Source organism: Rhipicephalus sanguineus, chromosome 8, assembly GCF_013339695.2.
Source record: "Rhipicephalus sanguineus isolate Rsan-2018 chromosome 8, BIME_Rsan_1.4, whole genome shotgun sequence".
In the NCBI taxonomy this organism is placed as follows: domain Eukaryota; kingdom Metazoa; phylum Arthropoda; class Arachnida; order Ixodida; family Ixodidae; genus Rhipicephalus; species Rhipicephalus sanguineus.
This window is the reverse complement of record NC_051183.1, coordinates 119,753,255-119,780,623: the sequence shown is the minus strand read 5'-3', so window position 1 is coordinate 119,780,623 and position 27,369 is coordinate 119,753,255. Positions and strand designations below refer to the sequence as shown.

The 27,369-nt window shown below is 45.1% G+C and overlaps 1 protein-coding gene and 1 long non-coding RNA gene across 2 annotated transcripts; both read left to right on the top strand.

Annotated features, from left to right (window-relative positions):
* Positions 1 to 470: 470 nt before the first annotated feature.
* LOC119403468 (uncharacterized) lies at positions 471 to 1,121 on the top strand. Its single transcript, XM_037670400.1, has one exon. It carries the CDS (start codon positions 471 to 473, stop codon positions 1,119 to 1,121), a length of 651 nt encoding a protein of 216 aa, XP_037526328.1.
* Positions 1,122 to 16,327: 15,206 nt separating this feature from the next.
* On the top strand, positions 16,328 to 26,954 carry LOC119402333 (uncharacterized). Its single transcript, XR_005185755.2, has 3 exons — positions 16,328 to 16,444; positions 19,803 to 20,016; positions 26,767 to 26,954. It is a non-coding gene; the product is annotated as an uncharacterized LOC119402333 (long non-coding RNA).
* The last annotated feature ends 415 nt before the right edge of the window (positions 26,955 to 27,369 follow it).

The window sequence follows — 27,369 nt, the reverse complement described above, 5'->3', positions numbered from 1 at the left end:
CTTTAGCCTGTGGGACAGGGCTTGAACATACAGGAGGGAAGATTAGAATAACACAGAGCTGAGCTAGTTGGTAAGTATTCATTCTAAAAAGACAGGGCGTGCAAGGTTCGGCGTTTGTGGTGTCCTGACCTCTTTCTTGTGTCCTTGTTTGCACGCCCTGTCTTTTTAGACAGGAGGGAAGAGGTATTTTTGCACGTTTCGTCCTTGTAGTGGGCGGCAGTACCACTAGATGGCTGTATCATTTATGTAGTGTACAAGAGTACTGACAGATGGCAGCGCGGCATGTACTGGATTCAATAATAAGGGCTACCAATAAACCTGACATCACTTGTCCGCCCGGAGACTCGGCTGTCGTTTCACTTACTCGCCCGATGCACTCGACATGGTGTCAGAAGTGGGCGGGATTCATCTTCGCTGATCCCGTGCTTGCATCCTCGTGACACGGGCCCCGCCGCCGCCGCTGCTCTGCCATGCCGACTACCGGTGTGGAGGGCTCCGCCGGGATGCCGGCCGCTCCGTTCTTGCAAGGCATGGCCCAGCTGCGTCCACCGTCGCAGTTCGACTTCGACAACCCCAGCTCGTGGCCGACATGGCTGCTGCAGTTCGAGGACTTCTCGCTCGCTTCTGGACTTTACGTCGCTCCGGCTGAGGTACAAGTGCGCTCCATGCTTCACTGTATGGACCCGCAAGCGAGGGTTGTCCTCACGTCGACCACGCTAGGCGAGGCGGATATGAAAGACGTCGTCGCCGTGAAGAAGGCGTTCACCGACCACTTCGTGCACCCGCCGAACGAGCTGTACGAGTCAGCGCGCTTCCACCGCCGTGCGCAGCAACCAGGGGAAACGGCCAACGCATTTTTTACGGCGCTCCGGACAATGGTCGAGTCCTGCAACTATCCGTCGCCCGACGCCGAAGAGCGGCTCGTCCGAGACCCTTTTCTCGTGGGCTTGCTCGACCGCGAACTCTCGGACAAGCTCTATCGGAACCCGAAAATGACGCTGCACGAAGCGCTGACGTACGTTCGTCAGCACGAAGACGCAGGTAACGAGCGCAGGGCTCGTGACTCGGCGGAGGCATCTTCGTTCACCGTCGACGCCGCTCGCCTTCTCAAGGGAAAGTAAGCGCCAGCAGATAAGACAACGCAGCAGCTGTGCCCATTCTGCGGACGAGCCTCACACCCTCGCGCCGACTGTCCCGCTCGCAGTGCGTCGTGCAACTTTTGTCGCAAGAGTAGCCATTTCAAAAACGTGTGCCGCAAAAAGAAGCGCGTAAGGCCAGCTCCATCGAGTCAGCTCCATCGAGTTGCATGCAGTTGCGGGAGAGCGCCCGAACGCGAAGTCCGTCGAGGTACTCGTCGATGGCCGCCCACTTTCCTTCAAGGCGGACTCCGGCGCCGAAGTTTCAGTTGTACCCAGTACGTTTTCCGGCGTCCCGTCGAAGCTTCAAGACCTCAAGAGCGAGCTGAAAGGCCCAGACAACAACATTCTGCCGGTCATAGGCACTTCCGTCGCTACCCTGTCGTGGCACGGAAAGTCAACCAAGCAGCTTCTCTACGTCCTAGCAACCAAGACGGTCCCGCTGCTAGGCTTCCCGGCAATTCAAGCCTTGGGCGTCTGCACGTTAGTCGACGAAGTCGCGAGGACTTCACAGCCCACTGGCGACTTTTGTCTTGATCCCAGTCCGACGACTTGGGACGCTCCCCAAGCCTACACTATAAGGCTGCAACCCAATGCTACGCCTTTCTCGTTGAGCGAACCCCGGCGCATTCACTCCCTTTCCGCGACGTCGTCAAGACTGAGCTAGACAAGCTAGAAGCGGAGGGCGTGATTCGTCGAGTGGACACACCCACTGACTGGTGTGCTGGGCTGGTTGTCGTCCCCAAGGTCTCGGGCGGCTATCGGCTGTGCGTGGACTTGACTCGCCTCAATAAGGTGATTCTTCGAGAGCATCACGTGCTCCCTGCAGTGGAACAAACAATGTCTCAGATTGCTTGGAGAGGCTAAAGTTTTCTCCAAGCTAGACGCCACGTCAAGCTTCCACCAGGTCAAGCTGTCACCAGAGTCCCAAGAATTGACCACATTTATAACCCCGTTTGGACGCTATTGTTTTCTCCGGCTGCCATTTGGGATTACGTCTGCACCGGAAACTTCCAGCGGTAGATGTCCCGGATCCTCGAAGGCCAAGCGGGTGTGGTGAACATGATTGACGACATCCTCGTCTTTGGGAAGACACGCTCCGAGCATGACCGCCGTCTCCGACAAGTCAGGGACCGGCTAGCAAAGGCAGGAGTCACACTCAACCGCAAGAAATGCTCGTTTGCGAGCTCGAGTGTCAAGTTCATTGGCGTCGTGGTCAGCGCGGAAGGAATTTCTCCAGACCCAGACAAGGTTGCAGCGATCCGAGCCATGCATCCACACGAAGATGTCGCAAGGGTCCGTCGCCTGCTAGGCCGCGTGAACCACATCGGACGCTTGTTACCGCACGTTTCGGAGGTGACTGCGCCGATCCGAGCACTGCGGCTCAAGAACTCTGCCTGGACTTGGGGCCCGGCGCAGCAGTCTGCCTTCTCCGAGCTCAAGAAGCTACTGTACTCAGACCTCTGCGTGGCTCGCTACAACACCACGTACAAGACCACGATCTCAGCTGACGCCAGCTCCTGTGGTCTCGGGGCATTACTTCTCCAAGAACAGCCGTCCGTTGAGCGTCGAGCAGTGGCCTTCGCATCGCGCTCCCGCACATGCACAGAGTGCCGGTACAGCCAAACAGAAAAAGAAGCTTTGGCAGCCAGCTGGGCGGTGCAAAGGTTCGAGGAATACGTCCGTGGACTTCAGTTCTTCCTCGAGATGGACCATCAACCGCTAGTAGCGCTCCTGGGTTCCATGGATGTTGACCTGCTGCCACCACGGATCCAGCGGTTTCGCTTGAAGCTCATGCGTTTCTAGTACCAAGTACTCTACGTACCAGGGAAGCTGCTGGCAACAGCCGATACGCTTTCGCGCGCACCGCTGGACTCCCCGTCATGCAACCGGGTGAATCAAGTAGAGCCCTTTGCCCAAGAGGTCGTCCGCTCTTCCCAGACATCGTCTCGTCGCAGCTCGAGCACCTGCGTCAGGCCAAAGCCAACAACGGCGAGTGCAGCCTGCACTCGCCGTCGGCTGCGCCAACGGCTGGCCTCGGCAGTCCCACTTGCCTCTCCATGAGAAGAAGTACTGGCAGTACCAAGGTGACCTCAGCGTCTGTGAGGGACTGCTTCTGAAAGGGTCCCGCATCCTCGTGCGTCTGCCCTTCAGCACCACATGCTCGAGCTTCTCCATGACGGGCATCAAGGCATCAACCGATGCAATGCTTCCCTCAACCACTCCACGTCGGCCCTGAGAAGAAGTCGGCATCGATGTTTTTCATCTCAACAGCCAAGACTTTGTCCTTCTGGTGGATCACCGGTCACGTTTCCCGGAAGTCATCAGTCTGCGTTCAACCACAGCACTTGCGGTCATCAACGCCGTCAAGAGCGTTTTCGCACGCCATGGGATTCCGAGAGTGGTGCGCAGCGCCAACGGTCCTCAGTTCGCTGCGAAAGAGTTCTCTGCCTTCGCCAAGTCCTACGGCTTCTGCCAGGTCACCAGCAGCCCCCATTTTCTACAGTAGAATGGGGAGGTGGAACGGATAGTGAGGACATTCAAAAACCTGTTGCGGAAGGCGGATGATCCCTACCTGGCATTAATGGCATACCGGGACACACCTGGCGTAAATGGAGTGAGTCCTGCTCAGCTGCTCATGGGTAGGCGCCTACAGACCCGGCTGCCGAAGACGTCGCACCTGCTGGAGCCAGCCTGGCCTCCTTCGGTCACTATCACTCAACCTGACCAAGATAACCGGTGGCGCCAAGCGTCAGACTTCAACCGAAGGTATGCAGCCCACACCTTGCGGTCTCTTCAGGCCGGAGAGCGGGTTTGGGTGCGAGATGTCAACTCCCCAGCAACCGTCTTAGGGCCAGCTCAACGCCCGCGCTCTTACGTGGTGGAGACTCCAACAGGTGTACTTCAGCGTAATCGGACGCACATGGTGCCAACGACGGGAACCCCCACTGCCAACCCTCCTGGAACCCCAGTGGCGGATCAGCCCTAGATGACTACCACACCTGGAGCTGACCAAGCAGCACCAGACCAGCAAACCACGTCACCTCGGGAAAGCAGCTCCACAGCAGAGGAACCTCAGGGTTCTGTTTTTACGCCATGCGTCTCACGGTCGCGGTATGGCACGAGGATCCGCAGGCCGAAAAGACTCGACCTGTGAACATTGTTTTCTTTCGGACCATACGTTTTGGTGCATGTGTTTGGTTCAAGTTTACCGTGGGGGGGGATGTAGTGTACGGCAATACCACTAGATGGCTGTATAATTTATGTAGTGTACAAGAGTACTGAGAGATGGCAGCGTGGCATGTACTGGATTCAATAATAAGGGCTACCAATAAACCTGACGTCACTTGTCCATCCGGAGACTCGGCTGTCGTGTCACTTACTCGCCCGATGCGCTCGACAGTCCTGACCATTCTTTTTCTTCTATTCTTTCTTTTCTTGCTTTGACGATTTTAATAGCTTCAGAGCTGCAATGCGCACCACTGATGCAGGATAACCGGCTTCATCCAATTTTTGGCCTGTTCGTAAACACTCTTGTTCATCGTGTACACACGAGACATCGTCAGGGACGCCTTAATACATGACCTAGCGATGCCATTCTTTACTAACTTGGAATGTGTAACCTGGTACTTCAGGAGCGACTTTTTTGTCCTGGAGTGTACGTCGACCAAACTTATCCCTCTTGCCATAGAATACTTAGATCCAGGAATTGTATCTGGTTGTTTTCTGGAGACTCAAAGGTGAACTTCAGTCCCATGCCCTGTTGCTCGAAGACCCGGAGCACTTCTGCTATTGCGTTGCTTAGTTCCTTTCTGCATACGACGATCAGATAATCGTCCACGTACCATAACACCCTCCTCGTAACATAATGAAACAGTACCAACTAGCCCACTTCACTGTAATCTTAGTTTTACATTTGTTATTCGCCGCCACTACAACGCATTCATGCGGTTCAGATATATGACCAATTTGGAAGCTTGGTTGTTTAAACCAGTGGTTTAGACACTCTTTTTCAGAGCGTGCGGGTCTCTCATAACTGGCCACCAAAAATTTTATTCTGTTTTAGACACTTATTTCTATACGGCCATGAACGTCTTACGTGACAGAACGACGGAAGAACAGACGGCCTGTTTTCTTGTGGAATCGGCATAGAAAAACTGCCATATTTATATAAAGCCGAGATAGAGGAGTGTACTCATCAGAAAAATTCATACTCTGCCACAATTTAATGCAAACGCGCGTTTCGGTATCCGCGTGTTTCAGCTGTGGTGAGGCCCTTTCAGAGGCTGGCGAACGTTGCAAAGAAGATGAAGGACGCCATGCCGATGCCACAAAAAAAGAACGTTCTAGGAACGGGCGCAACCTACAATAAAACTCTAAGCTCACGTATCACTTAGGCAACCCTGAAAGAAGATTCCTCGTAGATTTCCCATTCATTCATTCATTCATTCATTTCTTACTATGGTTAAGAATGGTTTTCAACACGGAAGTGTTATATGCCGGGGTCACGAAGATTTCAGTGACGTATTTCCATCACGGAAATGACGTCGATAAAAAGCATACGACATGACAGCAAATAAAAACGCAAAGGAAAGAATTCCTTCGACGGGAGTAAAACCCATGACTTTACGGTCAGCAGCAACAGATGCCGGAAATGCTATCCATTGCGCCACCGTCACACACTCTGGAGGCTTTACAAACGTGCATTTTTGATGTGAAGCATGTTGTAGCGGAGTTCGAACCGGTGGTTGTGGTGGTGTGCGGCGTGACCACCCTTACTGCGCATGCGCATACCCTCTCCACACACACACCTCCTCTCCCCTTTCTCGCTCCCCTACCCCTCTCCACGTTCCCTCTCCACTCTTCCTCTGAAACGCGGGCTAGACATGCCGAAATTCTCTCCTGCGCAACGCCGCAATGAGCACCAGCGCATGCGCGTCCCCTCCCCCTCTCTCTCCTCTCCTACGCTGTCCCCCTCTCGCACACCTGTCGAGCGCGTTCCCCGCTCGCCCTGTGAGAATTAACGGTCAGGCTAGATGGAAGACAAGACGCGCGTAGCGTTCCTCTTCGCGTTCCACGACGCCAGGTCGGTAACATGCCCAATTAACGCCAACGGAACGCTATCGTGCATGTGCTCCAGCTTCGCATCGCCTCATAATCCCCTTTTGCGGGAAATGGTGTAATTTGATATCTCACAATTTCCTCCCACAGTGCTCTTGGTAGGCCGGATGGCGTAAGGATAGATAAGTGGACTAGTTGGAATCACATTATGATATAAAACATTCAGCGCAAATAAACTTCTTCCTCCTGCGTTGTTTATTTGCGCTGAAAGTATTGTATCATAATGGGGTGGTATCGCCCTCTGAGAGCGGTAAAGTGAAGTAATGCATCATGACCGTGGCCTTCGCATTAGCTCTTTAACGCGTGGTTGCTACGCACCGTCACATTCGGCGCGCTTCCAATAGCAGGAGTGCAATTTTGTCAATGCCTTAATACACTGCGTGGTGGCGACCTTAGCACAAGCATCGTAGAGTTACTGTATATTCTACCGTCAGGTCGCAGAGTTGCGCGTGGATCTGGCTAGCAACCACAGCTATGCGGCGAAGACGCATTCCGTTTTTGCAGGCGACATGCCTACCGGGTCACCGATCGATGTGTTTGGCGTATCGAAGACCGGTCATTAACTTTACTGTGAATGACTAGTGTCACTCCAGTTCGCTGCATCGGCGACATAGAGAAATACAAATATTGGCCTGAGCGTCAGTTACTTCGCTACGCATGGGTGCTAGCGGCGTTTGCAAGACAACTGCGCAACTGTCCTACCTAAAGGTAGCATACACAAAACTCTAAAGCATCGGTAGAGTGTACTACACTCAAAGAAATTTCCGTATTTAGGAACCAAGAAAGCGGATACAGTATCCAGGAAAAACAATGACTCCAATCCTTCGCAAATATGATGGACATAGCACACTTAAAACAATAATTTTTCGCTGAATTCTGCAAAACACAAGCGTCTCCTCCTTCACGACGAAAATCGGCAGCAAGTAGTGACTTGCGATACGGAATGACTCCAATACTTCTAGAATATCATGGACACAGCACACGTAAAACAATATTTTATCGCTGAATAGTGCAAAACACAAGCGTCTCCTCCTTCATGACAAAAATCGGCCGCAAGTATCTCTTATAATACGGATGACTTCCAGGAATTCATATCAACATGGTCGTCGCATACCTTCGCTGCGACTACGCGTTTTGCACCTCTGTTATTGCACGAAACTGTATTTATCCCAAACGGCAGTTCAGGAGGCCGTTGCGGAAAGAAATCCATTCGACATATCAACCGAGAGGGCGCACCTGGGCGCACTGCGATCGTCACTCGCCGACTCATTCGTCCACGGCTACCCCCTCAACGGCTAACCCTAACGCCGTACGCACGAAGCGAGACGGCGGGACCCTGCAGGAGCTGCTTTTTTCATACGCTCTACGTCTTCGAGGTGAGTGGTTGACTTCCCATCTATTCGCCTTTGTGGTTGTAGCTCGTGCCGCTAAAATCGATCTGTTGTCATATGCTCACGCTCAGCAATACCCGAGACGAGGCCGCCTCGAGTAAAGGCGGGGAAATGTACGGGTTACGCCGACGTTTTCGTTAAACTTTGATCCCCGCACTGCGCAGATATAATTAGTATGACTCTTACCCTTGCGGATTGTACTGTGCATGTTTTTTGAGGCGGAGTTCAAAGTGAGCGCACAAAATGCAGCATTTACGGGAAATCGCGGAATGATCGTGTAGGTCGTGTTTACAACTCGAGCTTGTGGTTTTCGTTTCGCGCTGATAACTTCGCCGCAGTTGTCGCGTTACGCTTTATTCTGCACCTGCGCAAGGAATTAAGGACAAGAATATTGCGATTGCCAGCAGTGTTCGGGCTTGTCAGTGCCGGAGCGCAGCCGCTCCATGTGTGTGTCTCCCTTAGTGCTGGCGCCGTTAGGTTAGCCTCTGTTTACGCTGCCGGTATGCCGCTGCGCCGAAAGACGAGACGATCTACCGTGAAATCGTGGCGCGCTGCAGCCTTCACGCGTGCGATCACCATCGGGCGAAAGTGCATCTTCTCCGCGGTGTCTGATAAAAGGCACGAGCAGCCCGAGAAGGGAACTGTAAACTCAATGGGAACTCAAGCAACATGTAATTTTTTGCGGAAAGCTATTTAGAAACCAGGGCTCGTGAAACGCGCTGTCAGAAAATCTGCGTTTCCTAAATTAGGTTAGGACAAAATTTCCCCTGTAGAACGATGGTAGGATATTTACTTAAATTAAGTTTTACAAACTTTTACGCTTTAGTGGTTTTTTTATACTGCCTTTAATATGGGCAATATGGTCTATATTGGTGATTTTTTAATACAAAGATAACATTCAGTGATATATGATAGTTTGTATTAACTCATTGTCAGGAAGTTTTACTGTAGGTAAAAAATAATTTGAGATGTATATAGTGTGAAATAATGCGTACAGCTGGCGACAAATTTGCAAAAAAAGTTTGTTTTTGCACATGTTTGGTCGTAAATTTAGCATTGAGGTCGCCCTAGTAAAAATATGGTAAATAACTCATTTACTAGTAAGCTTCATTGGCTACTGAGTGAGAAAGCTTCATAAAATAATTTTTTGTTTTAAGCGAGAAAAATATTTTTGGAGTTGTGTTCTGCCAGTCTGTGTGCTTGCGCATGTTTATACCTCGTAGCAATGCGTCCTAGCGGAAAGTACAAGCAGCACGGACATGCGGAAGGTTTAGACACGATAAGCAGCTTTGTCCGTGCTTATTTCAATGATCTACTAGTGCGTCTTAGCCTGAGCCAACGAGAAAGTCGAACCATACTAGAGTGCATGTGGTCGCCACATGCAGCTCTCCGCTGACGGCCCCATTAGTGTGCTTTTACAGCACCGGGACGTAATACCGATGTGTGGAACACCACGTTACCTATGCGCTAAGATTTAGAAGTGGGAAGGACACTACGATTAGGAAAAAGATCTTATAAAGATAAAACACGATAAGATGCAGTCATGAACCAACACATTCATATTTAAGTGACCATGTTTTACCATTGACCATGTGTTGGTTCATAACTGCAACTTATTCACCATGCAACATATCCTTTTTTTACAGCGAAAGCTGTTATGAGATCATTTCACCGGCCGTTTTTGGCGCCGTAGTTGTCCGCCGCCGCCGCCGCCGCCGCTGCCGCCGCCGCCGCCGGTGTCCGTAACCAGTATCGCTCGAAATAAGAAAAAATTCCAGGATGGAACGAGGTTCGAACCTGGGCCCTCTGCGTGTGAGCCCAGTATTCAACCTCTGAGCCATGCCGGTGGTTGAAACTGCTTTGCAAAAAGGTCCTATACAGGCTTCGTGTCGGGAACGAACCACATTAGCATATGCAATATAGCGTGGTAGAAGAGTAAAATAAGCACCAAGCGTCGCACAACGCGAATTCTATAACCAGGCGTCACACAATGCGAATTGCGCAACGAGTAGGTTGTTGATTGCTTCCAACACATTACAAAGGTCTCTGCCATAATTCTTCGTCGTCATCAGGCACAGCATCAACAAAGTGCGCATAATGCCTTGCATGCGTTTAGCAGATAGCACGGCTCTCCGTAGAATGACGAAAAATGGCACAGTGCCTGCTGCCCTACTTCTCAAAAATTACAATGATTTATAGCGTAGTGGGTTCCTCGCAAGTGCACTTGTATTGGTTGCCAAGGAAGCCCATAAGCGCATGATCCATTTCCTCCGGGTCTCAGTAAAGTTCTTCGCACCCCTCCCCCGTCTCTCTCCCACGTCAGCGTATGTTATACAGCATGACGGCAGAGGGAAATAGCGACCGGGCGTCACCCAGTGCAAATTACATAACTGGTGGGCCGTTTAAAGCTTCCAATCCATTACAAAGGGCTGAGCCGTAATTCTTCGTCGTCATCAGTCGTCGCGTCAACAAAAGTGCACATAATCCCTTACAGACGTGTAGCTGGTGCCTCGCTTCTCCGCAGAATGACGAATAATGGCTTAGTAGGCGCTTCCCAACTTCACGAAAATTTGATTTATGGCGTACTGGGTACCCTTCTAGTGTACTTGTATTGTAGCCCCAAGAGAGCTTACAACGGACTCTTGAAACGCCGCTCTTCCAGCTTTCGCTGTGACTGTGCTGCGGTTTCAGCGCAGGCCTGGCGTTTTTTATTTTGATAGATCCTTTTCTTAATAATAGTGTTCTTCCCGCTTCTCAATCCTAGTGTATAGGTAATGTGCTGCTGCGCAAGCACACTATGCGAGCAGTCAGCGGACAGCTGCACGTGGTTAAACGCACGCGAAAAGTAGGGGCTGGATTTCTTGTTTACTCAGGCTAACACTCAATAGTAAACCATTTAAATAGGCACGTACAAACCTGCTTATGTTGTCAAAATGTTCCTCGTGTCCGCGCAGCTTGTACATGCCGCTGGGACGCATTGCTATGATGTATAAACACACGCAAGCACAGAAACTGGCAGAACACTTCAAAAATATTTTTCTTGCTTAAAACAAAAAATTATTTTATGAAGGTTATTAGTAAATGCGTTGTTTACCATATTTTTACTAGGACCACCTCAATGCTAAGTTTAGGACTATACATGTGCAAAAACAAACTTTTTTGCAACTTTGTCGCCAGCTGTACACATCATTTCACACTATATACATCTCACATTACTTTTTAACTGCAGCAAAACTTCCTGACAATGAGTTAATACAGACTCTGCTCCATATTTCCGCATCCACACGTGTACTGAATATCAAGTTTTACGAAGTTTAGGTGCCTGTGTAAGCTTGACTTGTGATGTCACTGTATGTAATGTACTTGAGGAATGAACAAAAGAAGGGACTAAAGGGCTCGTTCTTCTTTGTTAGACAATCTTAATGACAACTAGCAGACAGTAAAGCCAAGAAAAGTATTGGGGACGTTATTTGTATGCCACCAGCAGGGACCGAATATGGAAGCTTCAAATAATGCATCCGATGTCCTACCGATTGAGTTACGGCAACGGTCTTTCTCCTGGCCATTTTATTGAGTGTATCTGTGATATCGGTCGATGCTGGCAGCACGTTGTCTTTTTGTCCACTTTAATGTTTTTGATTACTACAAATAACATCCCCTATAGCTTCCTTGGCTTGATTGCCTGTTGGTTCTCATTAATGTACTTGAGGAAGACTTTTCGTTTCATGTAAAATCTGATGAGGCGCCCTCATTGGAGCGTCACCATGAAAAACAGATTTCACCCAAAACGAAAAGTCTCTCAGGTACAATCGACCACAAAATAATACGGGCCACACAAGTGTGTAATGAAATTGCCGTCTACACTGTCTAGGGGCGAGCCATCCGCTGTCGAGAGCATAGCTGTGGCCACGCTTTCTCCAGAGCAGCACTCTTGACAGCAGATGACTCACCACTAAACAGCGCAGATGGCAATTTTGGCACGTGCTCCCATGGTCCATATTATTTCGTGGCCGACTGTATGTGAATTATAGTGACATCACAAATCAGACATCCACCTAAACTTAGTGCATATTTAGTTCATTTTTCAATGAATCACTCCTATTCCTTCGATGTATGAGTAACCGAAACAGGAGGCAAAAGTTCTCTACCTACCACAAACGAACACATTCACACCACCACGTGCATTTCAGTTTGAGCCATCCGGTAAGTCAAAAGCATGAGTTGTCAATAGCTTATTCAGAATAAATGAAAAGCATTGTAAGTTAGAATCTGACAGAAGCAAATGAAGTCTGATTTTCACTAAACTCAAAAAAAAAGAAACAGCCTACCCACATTTCTTCCTTCATAAGACAACCTGGCAGGAAGAAATCATGTCCAAGAACAATGCTCAAAAACAAGTATCTTGTGTTAATTTATCTCTCCCATATATGTATAGGTACCAGTGCAGTCATCAGCCGAATTTTAAAGAAAGATATAAATATCATCCTTCTACTGACCCCCAAAATCCATGCTACAGCATATACAGTAATACCTCGTTAATCCGCACTCGCATATCTCGAAAAATCAGCTAAGTCGAAATTTTCTCGGTACCGAACGATTTCTCATAGGTGCAATGTATTTATTGCCCTTCATCTCGAAGTATTTCCGTGCCCACTTCCGGTTATCTCAAAATCTCGAGTGAGAGTGGAACAAAAATTTTGTCGTTGAACCGTTTCACAAAATGCTAGCGGCAAAATGTCTACGTTTCACAAGGCTCGCGCGAGGCTGCCGCGCTTTCGACGAAGTGGACACTGTTCCCGAAAGTGAAGTCGGAACCTAGCGGCATAACGACTTTGTCAAGCACCCCTGTGTCACGTCATGTGACGCCATAGACGTGCACAGAGGAAGGCCCTGCAAAATAGCATGGGTCGCACACGTCGTTTTGTTTACCGTCAGTGCGATTTCAGCATTTTATTTACGCAAGACACATCGCTCGCATTTTCTCGTCGGTCGTGCGATGTGGTGAGGATAACGCCGCCAAAAGCAAAGCAAGTCACTGGTGCGCAATGAAAGGTAGCACTAATCAAAGAAGCGGATTCGAGGCTCGAAGTTCCGGACGTCAAAACGGCGCTGATTGTGTGGTTGCACCGTGCGAGAGGAGCCCCTTCGAGTCACAACATTGACAGAGAAGGCCGATTCTCTGGACTTAGTGGTGGGCAACACTGATCTCGCCTGCAACATCGACTGGTTTGACCATTTAAGTGAAACAACTTGGCGTCACGCACGGTGATCGCGGCAGTGTCGACGCAGCTACTCCAGGGGTGACGACATCAGCCGAGACAAGAAACGTGTTTTGCTTGATGCGAAAAGTGCAGCGGTGCGGATGATCGCCACATGCGGTGTGTTAAGCAACTCGAGAAAGCTTTGCTAGGTGCAAGTGTTACTGTGAGGCAGTGCCGAAAATACAAAGGCAGCGCCGAAAAACACAGCTGGTTGACAGCTCTGGTATGTCACTATTTTTCTTTAAATTCTTTACAAAGAGCCAGTTAGGCCCTCCTGTTAAGAAAGTGGTGGGTAGTGATAACGTTTTTAGATACAGCTGGACTTCTTAATAGAATTTGCGCAACTTTGCTTATCTCGAAAATCTGCTTAACTCGAAATTTTTTCTGGTTTTTACTACTTCGAGTTAACGAGGTATTACTGTAGAAGTAAAGGGGTTATCTACCAAACCAGTTGTTCAGACTGTCAAGCAGGATACAGTGGGGAAAATAGAAAAAAAAACAGCAGGAGCATCATCACAACAATGATGTCAAAACCTACACTTCACAACGCGACGCCTTAGCCAAAACATTCAGAGTAGGCAAGCCACAAAATTGGTTTCTGAGAAACTGAAACTAGCGACCGAGACGTACCAGCAAAATCAACTACTCTTTAAATCTTGGTAATTCAAAATTTCTAGAACAGTTCGAACCGCTCAAAATGAAACCTGCCCACCATTTATATGCCTGCTCTTCACATACGCAAGATAGTGAGGCCACTAATGTGTACTGTCAGCCCTCTCCGACATCCTAGTCACATGAAGAAAAAAAAAGAAAAGAAAAGCTTTATAAAGAAAAACGGCATGCAAACACGGACACAAGAAAGAAGTCAGGACACCACAAACGTGTTCTTTCTTGTGTCCGTGTTTGCACACCCCGTCATTTTAGAATGAATACTTACCAACTAGCTCAGCTCTCTGTTATTCTAAGTTTTATAAAGAAGTTGCGTTCTTTCTCTTCAGTTCTATTTGAAGTTTAAAAGGCGCGACCTACCATCTTCGTTCTCACTCCCTCTTTGAAAGGATCACAGTTGGTACCTAAAAATCCGGATTTAGATGAACCAACTTTTTTTTTCAGTTAGAGACATTTCACTTTTAATCATTTCTGAGTGCACCATGATTTTCAGTGGAAAACATCATCTGCATTAGGAAATGAGTTTGCTTGCAAAGGGTTCTGTTGCAGTTCAGTATCAGAATTGCTAAGCACCGTTCAAAGGCCGACACTGTTTTGGTCTTTAGAACTGTGGTGTATCTCTTTAGAGCTGTTATTTACCTCTAAACTGATAAACCAACCAGCCAAACTGCCTTTAGAAGCAGTTTGGTTGGTTTGTGAGCCCAAATAAATTTTAGGTGCCGAATGGTAAAGTTCCTTTCATCATTGCAGAAACAGCAGTCCTGCCTCTCTTCAATATCTGAAGAGCACATTATGCCATCAAGACAATGCTCACTGCTGAAACAGCACCACACGTTAACAGCAAGCGGAAGAGTAAGGTATCTGCAGTTCAAGCAGTGCAAAGGTAACAACTCGACGTGGGTAATCTTTTGCTTGCCTGTATTTCCCAACCAAAACATTTGTATGCATTTTAGGGCTTTTACGTTGTTATGCAACATTGTTGCATAACTAGTGCAGCTGATAAGCAGCTAACAGCTGTGCCAAATTGTGCTGAGAGTGGTTTTTCCTGCTTTTCCTCTACCAAACAGCATTTTAGACAAAAAATGCTCCAAGCTTATACCATAGAGGCACAAAAGCTGGCCAACTCGTAAAATTTAATTGAAGACCTAAAGCATGCCATCATTGTCCTGGTGATAAACTTGAGGGGTCATAGTCGTGAACATGGCCGGTGCAATCCATAGCACCTGCAGGTTTAATTTTGTTGCGTTTCTCTCTGGCTGGAGTTTTAGTGTGCTGATGCTGCGCAGCTATTTTTCTGGTGCTACTGTGATGGCGAGCCTGATAAAGAGGCTTTTCAGGTGAAAAAGCATCTTCGGGTAATGTTTCGTTGCAAATTGTTTAGCATAGTGGATGACAGTGCAACATCATTGTACCCAACCCCTGGCTTCAAGAAGCAAAAAAAAAAGGAAGCCTAACCACTGCTGCCTATGGTTGCAATTTAAGGAGCTTTCATACAACACAATGCACAGTTGTCAAGAATAAACTTTGCACATTACAGGTGAAGAAACGTACTATATGCCCTCACTGTAACAATGGCTCAGTTGTGCGCATACTGAGGCATGGTCTGCATTCATAGTTACTCTTAAATCTTTTTTGTTTTTATGTTTGCTTGCTTGAGGCATGCCTGATGTGTAAGCATGCTGCAAGTACAAATTCTAAAAATGGCTTTCCACCATGATATACACATGGAGAAGAGCACGCTATTAAAATTGAATGAAAATAGCCTGGTCATTTAATTTCGAATCCGATGTTGACACAAATATAGCCTGACCTGCCACATATAGTATGTTGACTATTTTAGTTCATATTGAAACCGTATGGTAAGTCTACATCTCACACTGCCTCTGAAGTAGTTTTTGTTGTGTCAAATCAGCTTCTTTAATACATGAGTATGTGTACTGAAAGGTGACATGCTTGTTTCACCACTGCAACAGCTCTAAGATGATGATGTGTTTCAAAACGCATCGATATTCTGAAGTGAAACCACTTGAGAATATCTTGCCTTCCAACTTTCTTACACATAATTCCATCGTCAAAGCACACTCCATGTGGTGCTTGGCTGCCTTGAATAAGTGTGCATCTATTAGCTACAATTGACTTGTTTGTTTAACATGCATTCATAGTTTTCCATATGTGTCTAGTTACCCTTTGTTCAACAAAAAGATAGAATAAAGCAGAAAATGGCAGGTTAACTAGCAGAACTAGTCATAGCATAAGTGTGGTTGGAAAGAGAATATGGTAACCATAACAGGGGAAGCCTGTGTGGATACTTGGTTACAAATAGCAATACAATATGTATTGTGTTCTACTTGAAAAAAAAAGTTAATATTGTTGCTTTAAAATGTAAAACAATAAAAGAAAATCAGATGGCTATAGTTGCTTCTTCTTGCATTCAGGTGTGAGGAAGACATGCTTTTCATAGCACAGGCAGCTCTGCTCCCACTTTTGAAGGAAAGTGGGTACCTTTGATCATTTAATGAGTACTACCACACAGGCTGCTGTACTATGGGGCTCTGGCAGCAGTTATCCGTAGTGTGATGTCTGAAGGTGTGCACCAACTTCGAGTTTCCACTAACTCTCCCAAGTAACCCATTTTGTTACAGTGGCAAGATGAAATGTTTGTTTGATTAACCCTATTTCTAGACAAAGGAAATGTAAGTTGTGTAGCCATTGTTTGAGCTTATGGTGGTGTTGTTTTGCGACAGGTGTTCCTTCTAGATCGGATGGAGCTTGGAAGTACTTCAAGAGGTTGTAGCTCAGGTGCCCATGAGCCAAAGGGCCTTCATTGTTGAAAAAGATGTGTCGCCGGCAGACGCTGCTGTGCAAGGTATGCCAAAATTGCTTTTAACGTGCAGTTCTTGACATAAAAAAGGTACATTGCAAAAAAAAGCAGGACAAGGAAATGCATATGCCCACACAAGAGATGTGTGGGCTCTGTATTTTGTGGTCACGCGTCTTGTTTTTTTTTTGTTACCTCACCAAGCAAAAAAAGGCAGTCATTATTGCAGTGCTTTTTTTTATGGCATCAGGCTAATTGTGGGCTATGAGTACTTCCATATTACGGTTCGGGATCTCGTGTGACAATTTTTTACCCGAGTTGGTTATGCGTAATAATGGACCTTCTCCATCTTGCTTACGTGGCCATACTACAGTTCAGTAACACATGCAGTTTGCGTGGCAGGCTTTGTCATTAAAGTGTTGTGTATTCACTGAACTGCATGCAGCTTAGCTGAAGAAATTTAGTTGTAGTCTGGGAATCGTACCCCATCACTACCAGCCGGCTCAGTGCCCTATTGGTTTTGTCGCTTGTCTGCTGACCTGAAAGACGTGGGTTCTATTCCGCTGTGATGGTCGCAATTTGATGAAGGTTAAATGCTAGCGGTTCATGTACTTTGTGATGTCAGTGCACATTAAAGGACCCCAGCTGGTCGAAATGATCTGAACCCTTCCACTACGGCGTCTCTCATAGCTTCAGTCACTTTGATACATTAAACCCTACAAACCATACCCATCCCCACTGCATTTGTGGATGAACTGGTTCTACCATCTGGGCTGTCCTGCTATCTAGGCAACAGCTGTGTGAAGATAAGTTGACGGATGATTTTAAACGATGTCAGTGATTTTGGACAAGTGATTGGCTCCAACTAGTAAGCTAGTGCACACCTTTGCTCCTAATATATATCTAATATAAATTAATCAAACTAATTATCTAGTGCAGACATTGTTTGTTGAGGAGGTAAATGAGGCCAGCATGGTAGAGAGGGGCACCATCAATTGTTCAGGTTCGTGAACTTCAAAATTTTATTTAAAAAGAAACGCATTCTTTTCTCCTGTAGCAGTCATGCATTCCATTGGTGACCATTGATTGGGCCTTTATCTTCAGGTTGTCTCAAATACACAAGAGTTATGAAGCATTGAGTCAGTTAAATTAACATGGATTAGTATTAAGTATGGATTGTGGGTCACTTGGGAGTGACAAGTAGAGTGACTGCAGGATAGTTCTTAGGCGATAATCTTAGTTATTATACATAGAATGCCCGTTTGTGTCATGTTTATTAAGTATATATATTTAATAGGTTGTTAAACCTGTGCACTGACCTTTGCTATTGTGCTCTGTCAAGAAAGCCTGTCTTTGGCATGGTCTCAATATCCTAATGTGACATAATGCATACTATTACAAAAAGCTGTTGCATGCATTGATGTTGAGAGCTTGCAAGCAGCCACCTTGTCTTGTAGGGGTGTGCGAATATTAAAAAAATTCGAAGAACAAATCGCACAATCTTCATGCCGAATCGAATGGTGTGTTTTCGAAGTACCAAATATTTTTCGAATAATTTTCAAATAATCAGCATGGACGGGAAAACACCGCAGTAACTATGCATTGCAACTGCCAGGGGTCATTTTTACGATTGAATTACCAAGGGACATGCAGCTTCAGCTTTTAACGGTCTATCGACACTATTGATCATCGGATAAAGGCGTTTTTGCTAAAAACTGCAGTGTCACAGAAGTGAACGTGCCGCCAACCCACTATCATCACCATGAGATTGGTCATGAGATGGTGGGGAATACGGCTGCATTCAGATGCAGAAGTGCAATTTTTGTACGTGTTTACATGACTGACAACAGACACAAGTGTTATCTTGCTGTAGTCTGCTCTTGCAGATGCAGTATTCAACCATGATATTTAGCTGTCTTTGGTGCCAAGGCCCATGAAGTGAAAACCAGTTTAAGTGTTTCACTAAAAGGTTAGCTGCATAGGTGATGTTCAGTTCATTAATGCTTGATTCTTATGCCACACTTCAGTTTTAATAAAAGGCTGATGACAAAGTGGCACCTTGAATAATGTAGTGACTGCGGTATTTCATTGCATAGCTACAAAATCTCGTGAATGCTCTAGTTGCTGATGCATACGCGCTTACCTGAGTTTACATAATTGTAGTAGTTTTCGTCGGTTAAAAGTAATTGTAACGTTCTTTCGTTTGTGAATATTTCTTAAAATTAAATGTTATGAAATTTCAGAGCTGTTTTGAAAATGGTTGCCTTACTATTCGAATAGTATTCGATTGCGTTCTAAAATTCGCTATTCGTACATTCCTATTGTCTTGTGTTCGGCAAATTTGGCAGATTTTTAACGTGACAGTTTATTTCAGCAGAAGCATTTGCTTTCACACAACAGCGGCTTTTCTTGCACACTTTCAAGCCGACATCCAATTGTCATTAATAATTACTAAATGTAACGTGGTTTACATGACAGGTTGCAATAGCGATCACATTTTGTGTACAAAATTGGAAAGCCCTTATTCTCTTCAGGGAGAACTCGTTATGAATCTGACAGTGCGAGTGATCTGCTCACGTTGGCTAGTGAAGTATTTCTAAAGCCCAGATGCCCTTGCTTTCATTATTTGGTTACATACTTTTTACTTAAGACACTTGTTCTAAACATGCTGGATTTTTAAAAGTACTTCTGGTGTTTTCATGGGATATACTTATTATTCACATTGCAGTAGAAGGCACGAAAATAATGTTGAAAAGTGGTGCTCTTTAAACATTCGCATGGATTAAATCAAAACACAGTACAGCGAATTTCATGCTCTGTGGGAATAGATTTTATGCGAAGCAGTCAGTGAGAAGCTGCCCATGCTGCATTTTTTTACTCTTTGAGCCAAGCATTACTAGGCTGATTGACGTCTTTGTGTAAACTGAGTAGTTGTCGGCATATCGAGTACTTACCAGGCATGTTGAGTGCACTGATGTCTAAGGAGTAGCTTATGTTATGACGCAATGTCGGCACTCACGTTAAAAGCACAGACATCAGGTTTATCAAAATGAGGTGCACGCCACCAGGGTTCAAATCCATCCCAAACTGGTATTTATCGTTTCCTTTCATTGGGATTTTTTTTTCTCTGAGAAGCCGTTCACACCAGCAACATATTTGCTGTGCCGCGGTCTCCTTAGTGCTATCACGTTAAGATTACCAAAGTGCATTCTTGCCTTTCCTAGGTTAACAAACCATGAATCATGTGGGGCACATACCCACATTCCACAGGCCGTGGTGTGCAGGTATGGCCACACATGACTACGGGAAGGGGTTTCATGACATATTGGACAGGCATATCACATTCATGTGTATGGGCCACAACACTGAAGTTGCGATGTCGCACTCACCATTGATGTTCTTTTAGGTGCTGCTTCTATTGTTCTTGCGCCAACTGTCACCCATCACGCGGGCACCACTACGACTGGTTTTGCCACAAGCGCCTTGGTGTCCTGATGTCGCAGGGAATTGTTGTGTGACCACATCGTCAGCAAAGTATGAAGCATCATCATTTCCACCTCATCCCCCCTCGCAATTCTGGATGGTGCAGCGTTCTCTATTCAGCAAGATGGAACAGTCAGGTGACCAAGCAGCTCATAAGCACACTTATTTCTTCGATGCATGGGGCCTTGGCACTGCAGTTACGATGCCATGCTTATTGTTGATGTTCTTCCAGGTTAGTGCCATAGGTCGGCAAACTCACTCATGTGTCGACTCACTCAGACTCATATTGAGACGTGAGTCCGAGTGAGTCTGTAGAGTAAATTTTGCAAGTCTGAGTCCGAATGAGTTTGGTTGAGAAAAATTATAGTGAGTCTGAGCGCGAGTGAGTCCGGTTGAGGAAAATTTTGGTGAGTTTGAGTCTGAGTGAGCCCTAAGGGCAAAATATATTATATGAGTGAGTCTGAGTGAGCTTCACATTTTTTGCCGACCTATGGTCAGTAGGAAACACACCGGTACCATGAAGACGATGTTTCCCTTGTTGTGGTGTTGTTGCTATTGAATTGTTTGAAATGTGCTCGTGCTGCCTTTTTATTTTTTCAAATTAAACATTTGCTTTGCATAGCATGGTTACAACGTGAAGGTTATACAGAAGAGGCTCCCATGGTCAGGAGAAAGTGCTGGTACTCTTTGTACATCATTACTAGATACAAATTACCAAATACCTTGATGTACCTTTGACTTCTCCTACTTCTCAGTAGCGACGTTGAATCAAACCCTAAGCCTAGGACTGAGGCACAGATGGACAAATTAAACAATTTGACTTTTTCTGTCCCACATTTGTAAACTAGCTGCAATACAGTCCTGGAATCATTGAATAGGTTCCTTAACATTCGTATTACCCTGGAAAATGACTTGGACACAACATGTTGCTGAATTAGAATCGAAAATCGCATCAGTGCCGTCTGCACAGCCATTATTAACGCCTAATTTAGAAACATCTAATGTGTAAGAAGACATCTGATGTTATTTTTTATGGTGTTCCAGATAGGGACAATGAAATTTGCATGTCTTTAGGGCAACTCGTGAGTGAATTTTGTTCCACTAGGCTTAGTGTCGTACAGTAGCCAACCATTCATTCGGACTCGTTGGGAATCACCAAAAAGTTAGACGAAAAAAAAGGATTTGCTAGAGAAAAAAAACACCCTTATTAGCCCAGTGGCTGGAAAAAACTTGTCAATGTACGTCTGTACACACACACACACACTCGCAAACAATTCAGCTTGTATTTCAGCCATTATTTGGCCATCGCTGTAGGCTGTCACTAGCGCTGCGTTAAATTCGCATTTGATTGCTATGGTGAGGGCGGCGCGTCATCATCGGAGTCACTGTCCACCTGCGCTGGTTCGAGAACCCGACGCGTCATCTCATCATTGTCCAGCTCGGTGAAAACTTCCAAGCAACTTCGGAGTGAGGTTGGCCACCTTCCACCTGATGAATAATCGCTGCTTTTTTGCACCATCAGCAGTGTCTTACAGTTGCCACGTTTATTCATTAGCCCTGACCACGCAGATAAACGGGTGGCGTCAGAGCCATCCCAGCAGATCAGGCCTCACACACCAAGCAACAAATGAGAGAGTGAGACGCAGATGAGGCCTAGCCGCAGAAACAACAGAAAACGCAAACCCTAAATGCCAAAAGGGAACGATGTTGGGCTAGTTGGTGTTGCAGTGCTCGTGCCGTCATTCTCTCTTTGTCCGTCTTGTGAGTGTTGTCATTCACTTCAGACATCAAATTGATCAAACCATGAAACGCCACACCACAGCCGTGGCCACACACACCGAGCCAGTGCCAACCGAGCTGACACCGAGCGTGGCTTGGCGTGCGGTTTGGCCGTTGTAGCCATTCAGTGAATACTTGACTGGCTAAAACCAAAAGGCAACCATTACACATAGCCAACAAACAGAGCCTTCGACATCGGCAAATGCAATTTCTGCCTGGATTTTGACGCTGGCACGACCTCCAGCCGTAGCCAATGCAAACCTCGAGTGCTGGCAGCATAGTAAAAGTACTGTAAACATTGCTGACATCTTGTCATTGCGTTTGACGGCGTACCCAAACAGCCAGCAGGAGTCCGAAAAATCAAACAGCGCACAGTGGAGCATCCAAATTTTCAGTTGAGAGTCTGCATTACTCCAGTGGGACGATTTGCGGTGCCGCGAAGGTGTTCGAATAAACAGCGACTATACTTTCGATTCTGAGAGTGCATTGTTTGGGCCACTTTTCAACTAGTAAGATAAGGCCTATCATTGCCAACTTGTACAACGATAAATAAGTTGAATCTGTGAGGAGCAACAGCTTCAAGCTCAAGAACACAAGCTTCGGCGCCTCTCATGATTATTCCGAGGCCGTCCAGACTAATACTTGTGCACACAGGCACTTTTGAACGGCCGTTCATTCGATGGCCATCGAAACACCACAACTCTATTCACTCGATGGAGTTGTCGCGCTTCTACACAGCAGTTTTGAAGGGCTGTTTCTCTCAAAGATTGCATGGCGCTGTGGATATTTATTTCGTATTCATGTCTTCGACAGTTAAATAATAAAATCTGCTTAAAAGCACAGATATGTCTGTTGTTTTTGTTTAAACATTTTAATAAATTGTTTATTCGTAGTTATGAATACATATTTAATTTTTTAGGTTGTTGAGCACCGAAACTGTGGTGAACGATACACGGCAAGACGACATGATGAAGACAAGCACGTTGCTGTTGAAAATATGTGCAGTTCGCACATTTGATTAAATAACGCTCACACGTACAACTGGTTAGATTTATTGTTTCTAATCGAGAGTACGAGCACACTGTGAACGAGAGGGCGTGTTTGCGCTGTTTCCGCTTGCGCCACTGAATGCTTATCGAAATTTCAATAGAGTTGTGGTGTGCTTCGCTGGCTCGATAGACTATTGACTCGACGGCCTTTGAAACATCCCGTGTAGCATCTCATGCTTGACCACTGAGTCGGTAGACTACCGGTTGGAAGCTCTTTCAAATGCCCATGTGACACGGGTATAAACTCTGTCACTTAGGCACTACACAAAATCAGTAAGGAGAGACGGTGGCTGCATTTGCCTTACCTTTAATAAGCATTACAATAACAATGTGTGGGACAATGCCTATATGTGGGACAATGAGGCTGGTCACATTGTTTGTCTCTCTCAACACTCCACGGAAGATAGACGTTCTTCTATTCTGATCTCGGGTCAGACCTCAGTTTCACATCACTCAAAATCCTCAATCACTAAAACCGATAAATCCCTTTTTTCTTGTGCACTGACATCAGACGTGCCATGTCAAAGAGTACCAAAATATTTTGCTAATTGACTCATGTTGCACATCATTAATAGCATGGCTCACTGATGTTGTTCTGAAGAACTTGGTGTTTGTCAGCAAAACACATTACAATATATTTCGATGGGATAGATCAAATTGCAGAGGAGGTGGCGTAATCTTGGTGATAAATGATGACTTGTCGATGCCGTTAATTATTAGTTCATTTCTTTAATGTGTGTGTTTCTTTAAAATTCTGTTCAATTGATGCAATTATTGGTGTTATCTACAGTCCTCCTAGTGTGAATTATTTTTTTTTAGAATTTCATCGACTTCTGTGTGAAATATGTACACATTTCCCTAACTCTACTGTGTTCATATTCTGTCATATTCAGAGATTTTACTTTCCCTAATATATACTGGTTCACTCAATCCTTCACAGCAATTAAGTGAGAGCGAAGCTCATATGTTTCTTTAGTCGTGTCTTGATTTTTTACTATCGCAACCTATCACTAATCTCACATGTCACACATCAAGCACCGCCAACATTATTGACCTTGTAGTAACAAATAATCCTGATGTTTGTTCAGACATAATTAATTTAGAAGGCATTTCGGATCATGACGTAATAACAGGATGCATTATCGGTTCATTTAACGAAAAAGGAAATTGCTGCTAAACAAATCAGGTGTTGCAGCAGAGCTGACATAATTAACTGAATTGGATTGTTTCTCTGCTAAGTTCATTATACGTTAAACCCCAGATTATTATTATTATTATTAAGTTCATTATTCCTTGCACACTGTCGAGCAGAATTGGAATTTGTTTTAAAATAATCTCTCTAAACTTAGCCATGAATTCATGCCTCTCATGTCCAATAGATGTAGCAGCAGCACACCATGGTTTAATCAGAAGTTGCGGCGGATGAATACCTAGAAAAAGTGATATTACCAGCAGACAGTAAAAAGCAGTCTTTTAAACGAGTGGGAAAAGTATAAATGTGGCAAAGAGTCTCTCCTAAAGTACACTCAGCATCACTTTTTTAGTTGTGACATGTCCTCTCTGTCAACCAACAACCCTCGTAAATTCTGGCACATTGTAAACCTTAGCTTTCACCTTGCCATCTTGCTTAGAGATAATAGCAGTGTCATCACTGATGTATGGGATTGTGCTCAGATTTTAATGACTCATTCTAATTAGTTTTTGGCAATCAAGATGTAAGCTTATTTCTTGAATTGAATACATTTCATGACATTTGCACCCCTGAAATAGTTCCTGATGAAGCGGATTTTAGCTTTGCTAAACAACTTTAAAATTACTAGTAGTTTGCATCACCTCGGCTTTAACAATAATTTGCTTAAAAGTACATCACAAAGCATTTGTTCTGTCTTGTCCTGTGTTTTCGCCATCATTATCAAATTCCTTATGACTGGCATTTAGTCAGGGTAATGCCTATATTCAAGTCAGGTGAACATTCCTCCCCACTTCACTATCGAGCCATTTCATTAACAAGCACATTTTGCAAACTGCTCAAGAATGTCGGTCACAGCCAAGTAATTAACTACGTCGAAGATCATAACATTATTTTCAAATATCAGCACAGCTTTTGTAAGGGTTTTTCATGTGACACTCAACCTGCTGGCCTTCTTAACCACTTACATTTGTTGCTTGAGGTGGGCGCCCAGGCTGACGCAGTATTTCCAGATTTTTCTAAGGCTCTTGATTAGGTTCTTCACCATCGAATTTACTAACACAGCTTAACATTCATCCTAATGTGGTCATCTAGATTAAAGACTTTCTTTCTTCCAGAACTTTGTTCACCTATGTTATAATTCTAACTCTCATTCTGCTTATATAGCATGTGGTGTATCCCAAGGAAGTGTGCTCAGTCCTCTGCTTTTTCTAATCTGCATTAATGATGTACCTGCCTGTGTAAAATCTAGTGTTCAACACTTCGCTGATGACTGTGTGATTTACCGTAACATTACCAATCACACTGGCCTGCAATCCCTACAAACTGACCTTCAGTTCTGATTGGAAACAAAACATGTGTCTTTCACTGGTCATGTAGCTCGCATTCCAACCGCTTACGTCCTCAATAGCAATACTGCAGAACTAACAATATGCAGAAGGCTCTCGATAATTCAAACTCGCGGGGACCCCCCAATTTTGTTTGAATTACCAGAAGTTCAAAAAGCAAGTGTTTACAGCCTGAGAACAGTCAGTCGACAGGCATTTGTGAACAAGTAAATACAAGTGCGCCAAGCGTGGGGGGTGGGGGCGGAGCCACTTGAGTGAGAGTTGATTACATCATTACAAAGTGGTGTTGAGATGCAAAAAAAAGAGCATGTTGGATTGTTGCTGTGGTGCTTCCATGGGATTGCCATTCAGACATAACGGGGGAAAAAACGGTGCAAAATTATGACAAGACACAAGACGAAGAAGGCACAACAGTGCTGGCTTACAACTGATCTTATTTTTCGACGTGTGGGCACATATATACCATGACAGTCAAAAAATAGGGAATTTTCAAAATGAAGTAACATGGTTGGTGCCCCTATCTCTAGTCAACATGCATCACCGCTGAGCACCACACGTGCTGTACATATCACCGACTGTTAAAAAATATTTTTTTTGTGTGTGAAAGCATCAGAGATAGCATGCTGACACAGTTAGTTTCTATACGTTCTGTTTCTGCAGCTTCAATTATTTCTCTGGTTGTATGATCTTTGTTTTTTTTTGCTATAACTGTTTCTGAAAAGGTTAGTTTGCAGCCACAATCCCTGCAGTGGAGGCCTAGATGGCCACTAATCACACTGTTTATGTTGTAGTTATGCTCTGTTAGTCATTCATTAAGGCATCTTCCTGTTTGCCCTATATATTTTCCTAAACAGGACAGTGGGATTGAATAGACGACCAAACCAAACCAAGGTGAATAGACATTACAAAGTAAACGAAACAGGAAGGCAGCAGCCTCAGTTGTGTTCCATAAAGCATGTAAACCTATTTGTAAACTGTATTGAAGGCTTCATCTATTCAATCCCACTCTTGTGTGGAAGAAAATATATAGGGCAGAGAGGAAGACGCCTTAATGAGCAACTAAGAAAGTGACAAGGGCGTAAGATACAAATCATAACATGTATGTCATGTACGGTTTGATTCACATTCCACAGTCTTGGGACGCTTGCAGTCGTTTCGTTAAATAGATATGTACCAAAATTATTATGGCGTGGAATGACTATGACGAACAATAATTACAGGAGGAACATGAATGCCTTCATTTGCCTCGAAAACAAAGAATGCGGTCTATGCAGCTCCTTGCTGACTGCTTTGCATTACATCGGTTCCCACAATGTGTGGAATCTGCCAAATTTTCGTGTGAAGTTCTACACTTTAGCTGCAGATTGAGGTTTCATGTATTATTTTCCATACATTTGCACTATATAATGGCAGCGTAATGTACTCATAAAACTGCTAAATGAGCTCGCACTATTTTGCTGTTGTACTTGCCTGGTGTGATGTGATTGTACTAACACGATATCTTTTTCTTTTCTTTTTCAGTGAACAAATCTGCGCAATACTGTTGCATGGTGGAAATCATACAGGTACCATGGGTGTTAAGAAGTTTTGATATTTTTTCCATGGGTGTTATAAATTCCAGATGTAAAGATAATTAAATGAAATAAAGCTTCTCTGACAATTTTTATTTACACAATATGTCGAACGACTGTGATGTATTTTGTTTTATATTTCTAGGACAATAAAGTTTGATTTCAGTGATAAAACTTGACCTTGTCGGTTTTTAGGCAAGCGAATTCACTTCATATATTCTTCGCGCTTGTTTTTTACATGTACAGGGGTGGTCAAAAATTCCCAGGCCATGCTGCCATAGGATTACGTGGGATAGCGGTCTGCGAAATTTTGACTACCCCCGTATCTGCCGAAGATACATTTGTTTTTTACGTATGCCTAATGTTGAACTTACAGAAAACACATTATTTGTTTACGTCCATTTAGTACTGGCATTACGAATAATGTGTGAAAAATGGTCCACGTAACAGAAAAGACATTAGTTTTTTACGTCCATTTAGTATTGGCATCACGAATAATGTGTGAGAAATGGTCCACGTAACAGCTCTCGTTCCGTGGCAGCTGTTGCTTCAT

What these genes read in the sequence shown, in the direction of transcription:
- LOC119403468 (XM_037670400.1), top strand. Translation starts at nt 471, where the DNA reads ATGCCGACTACCGGTGTGGAGGGCTCCGCCGGGATGCCGGCCGCTCCG.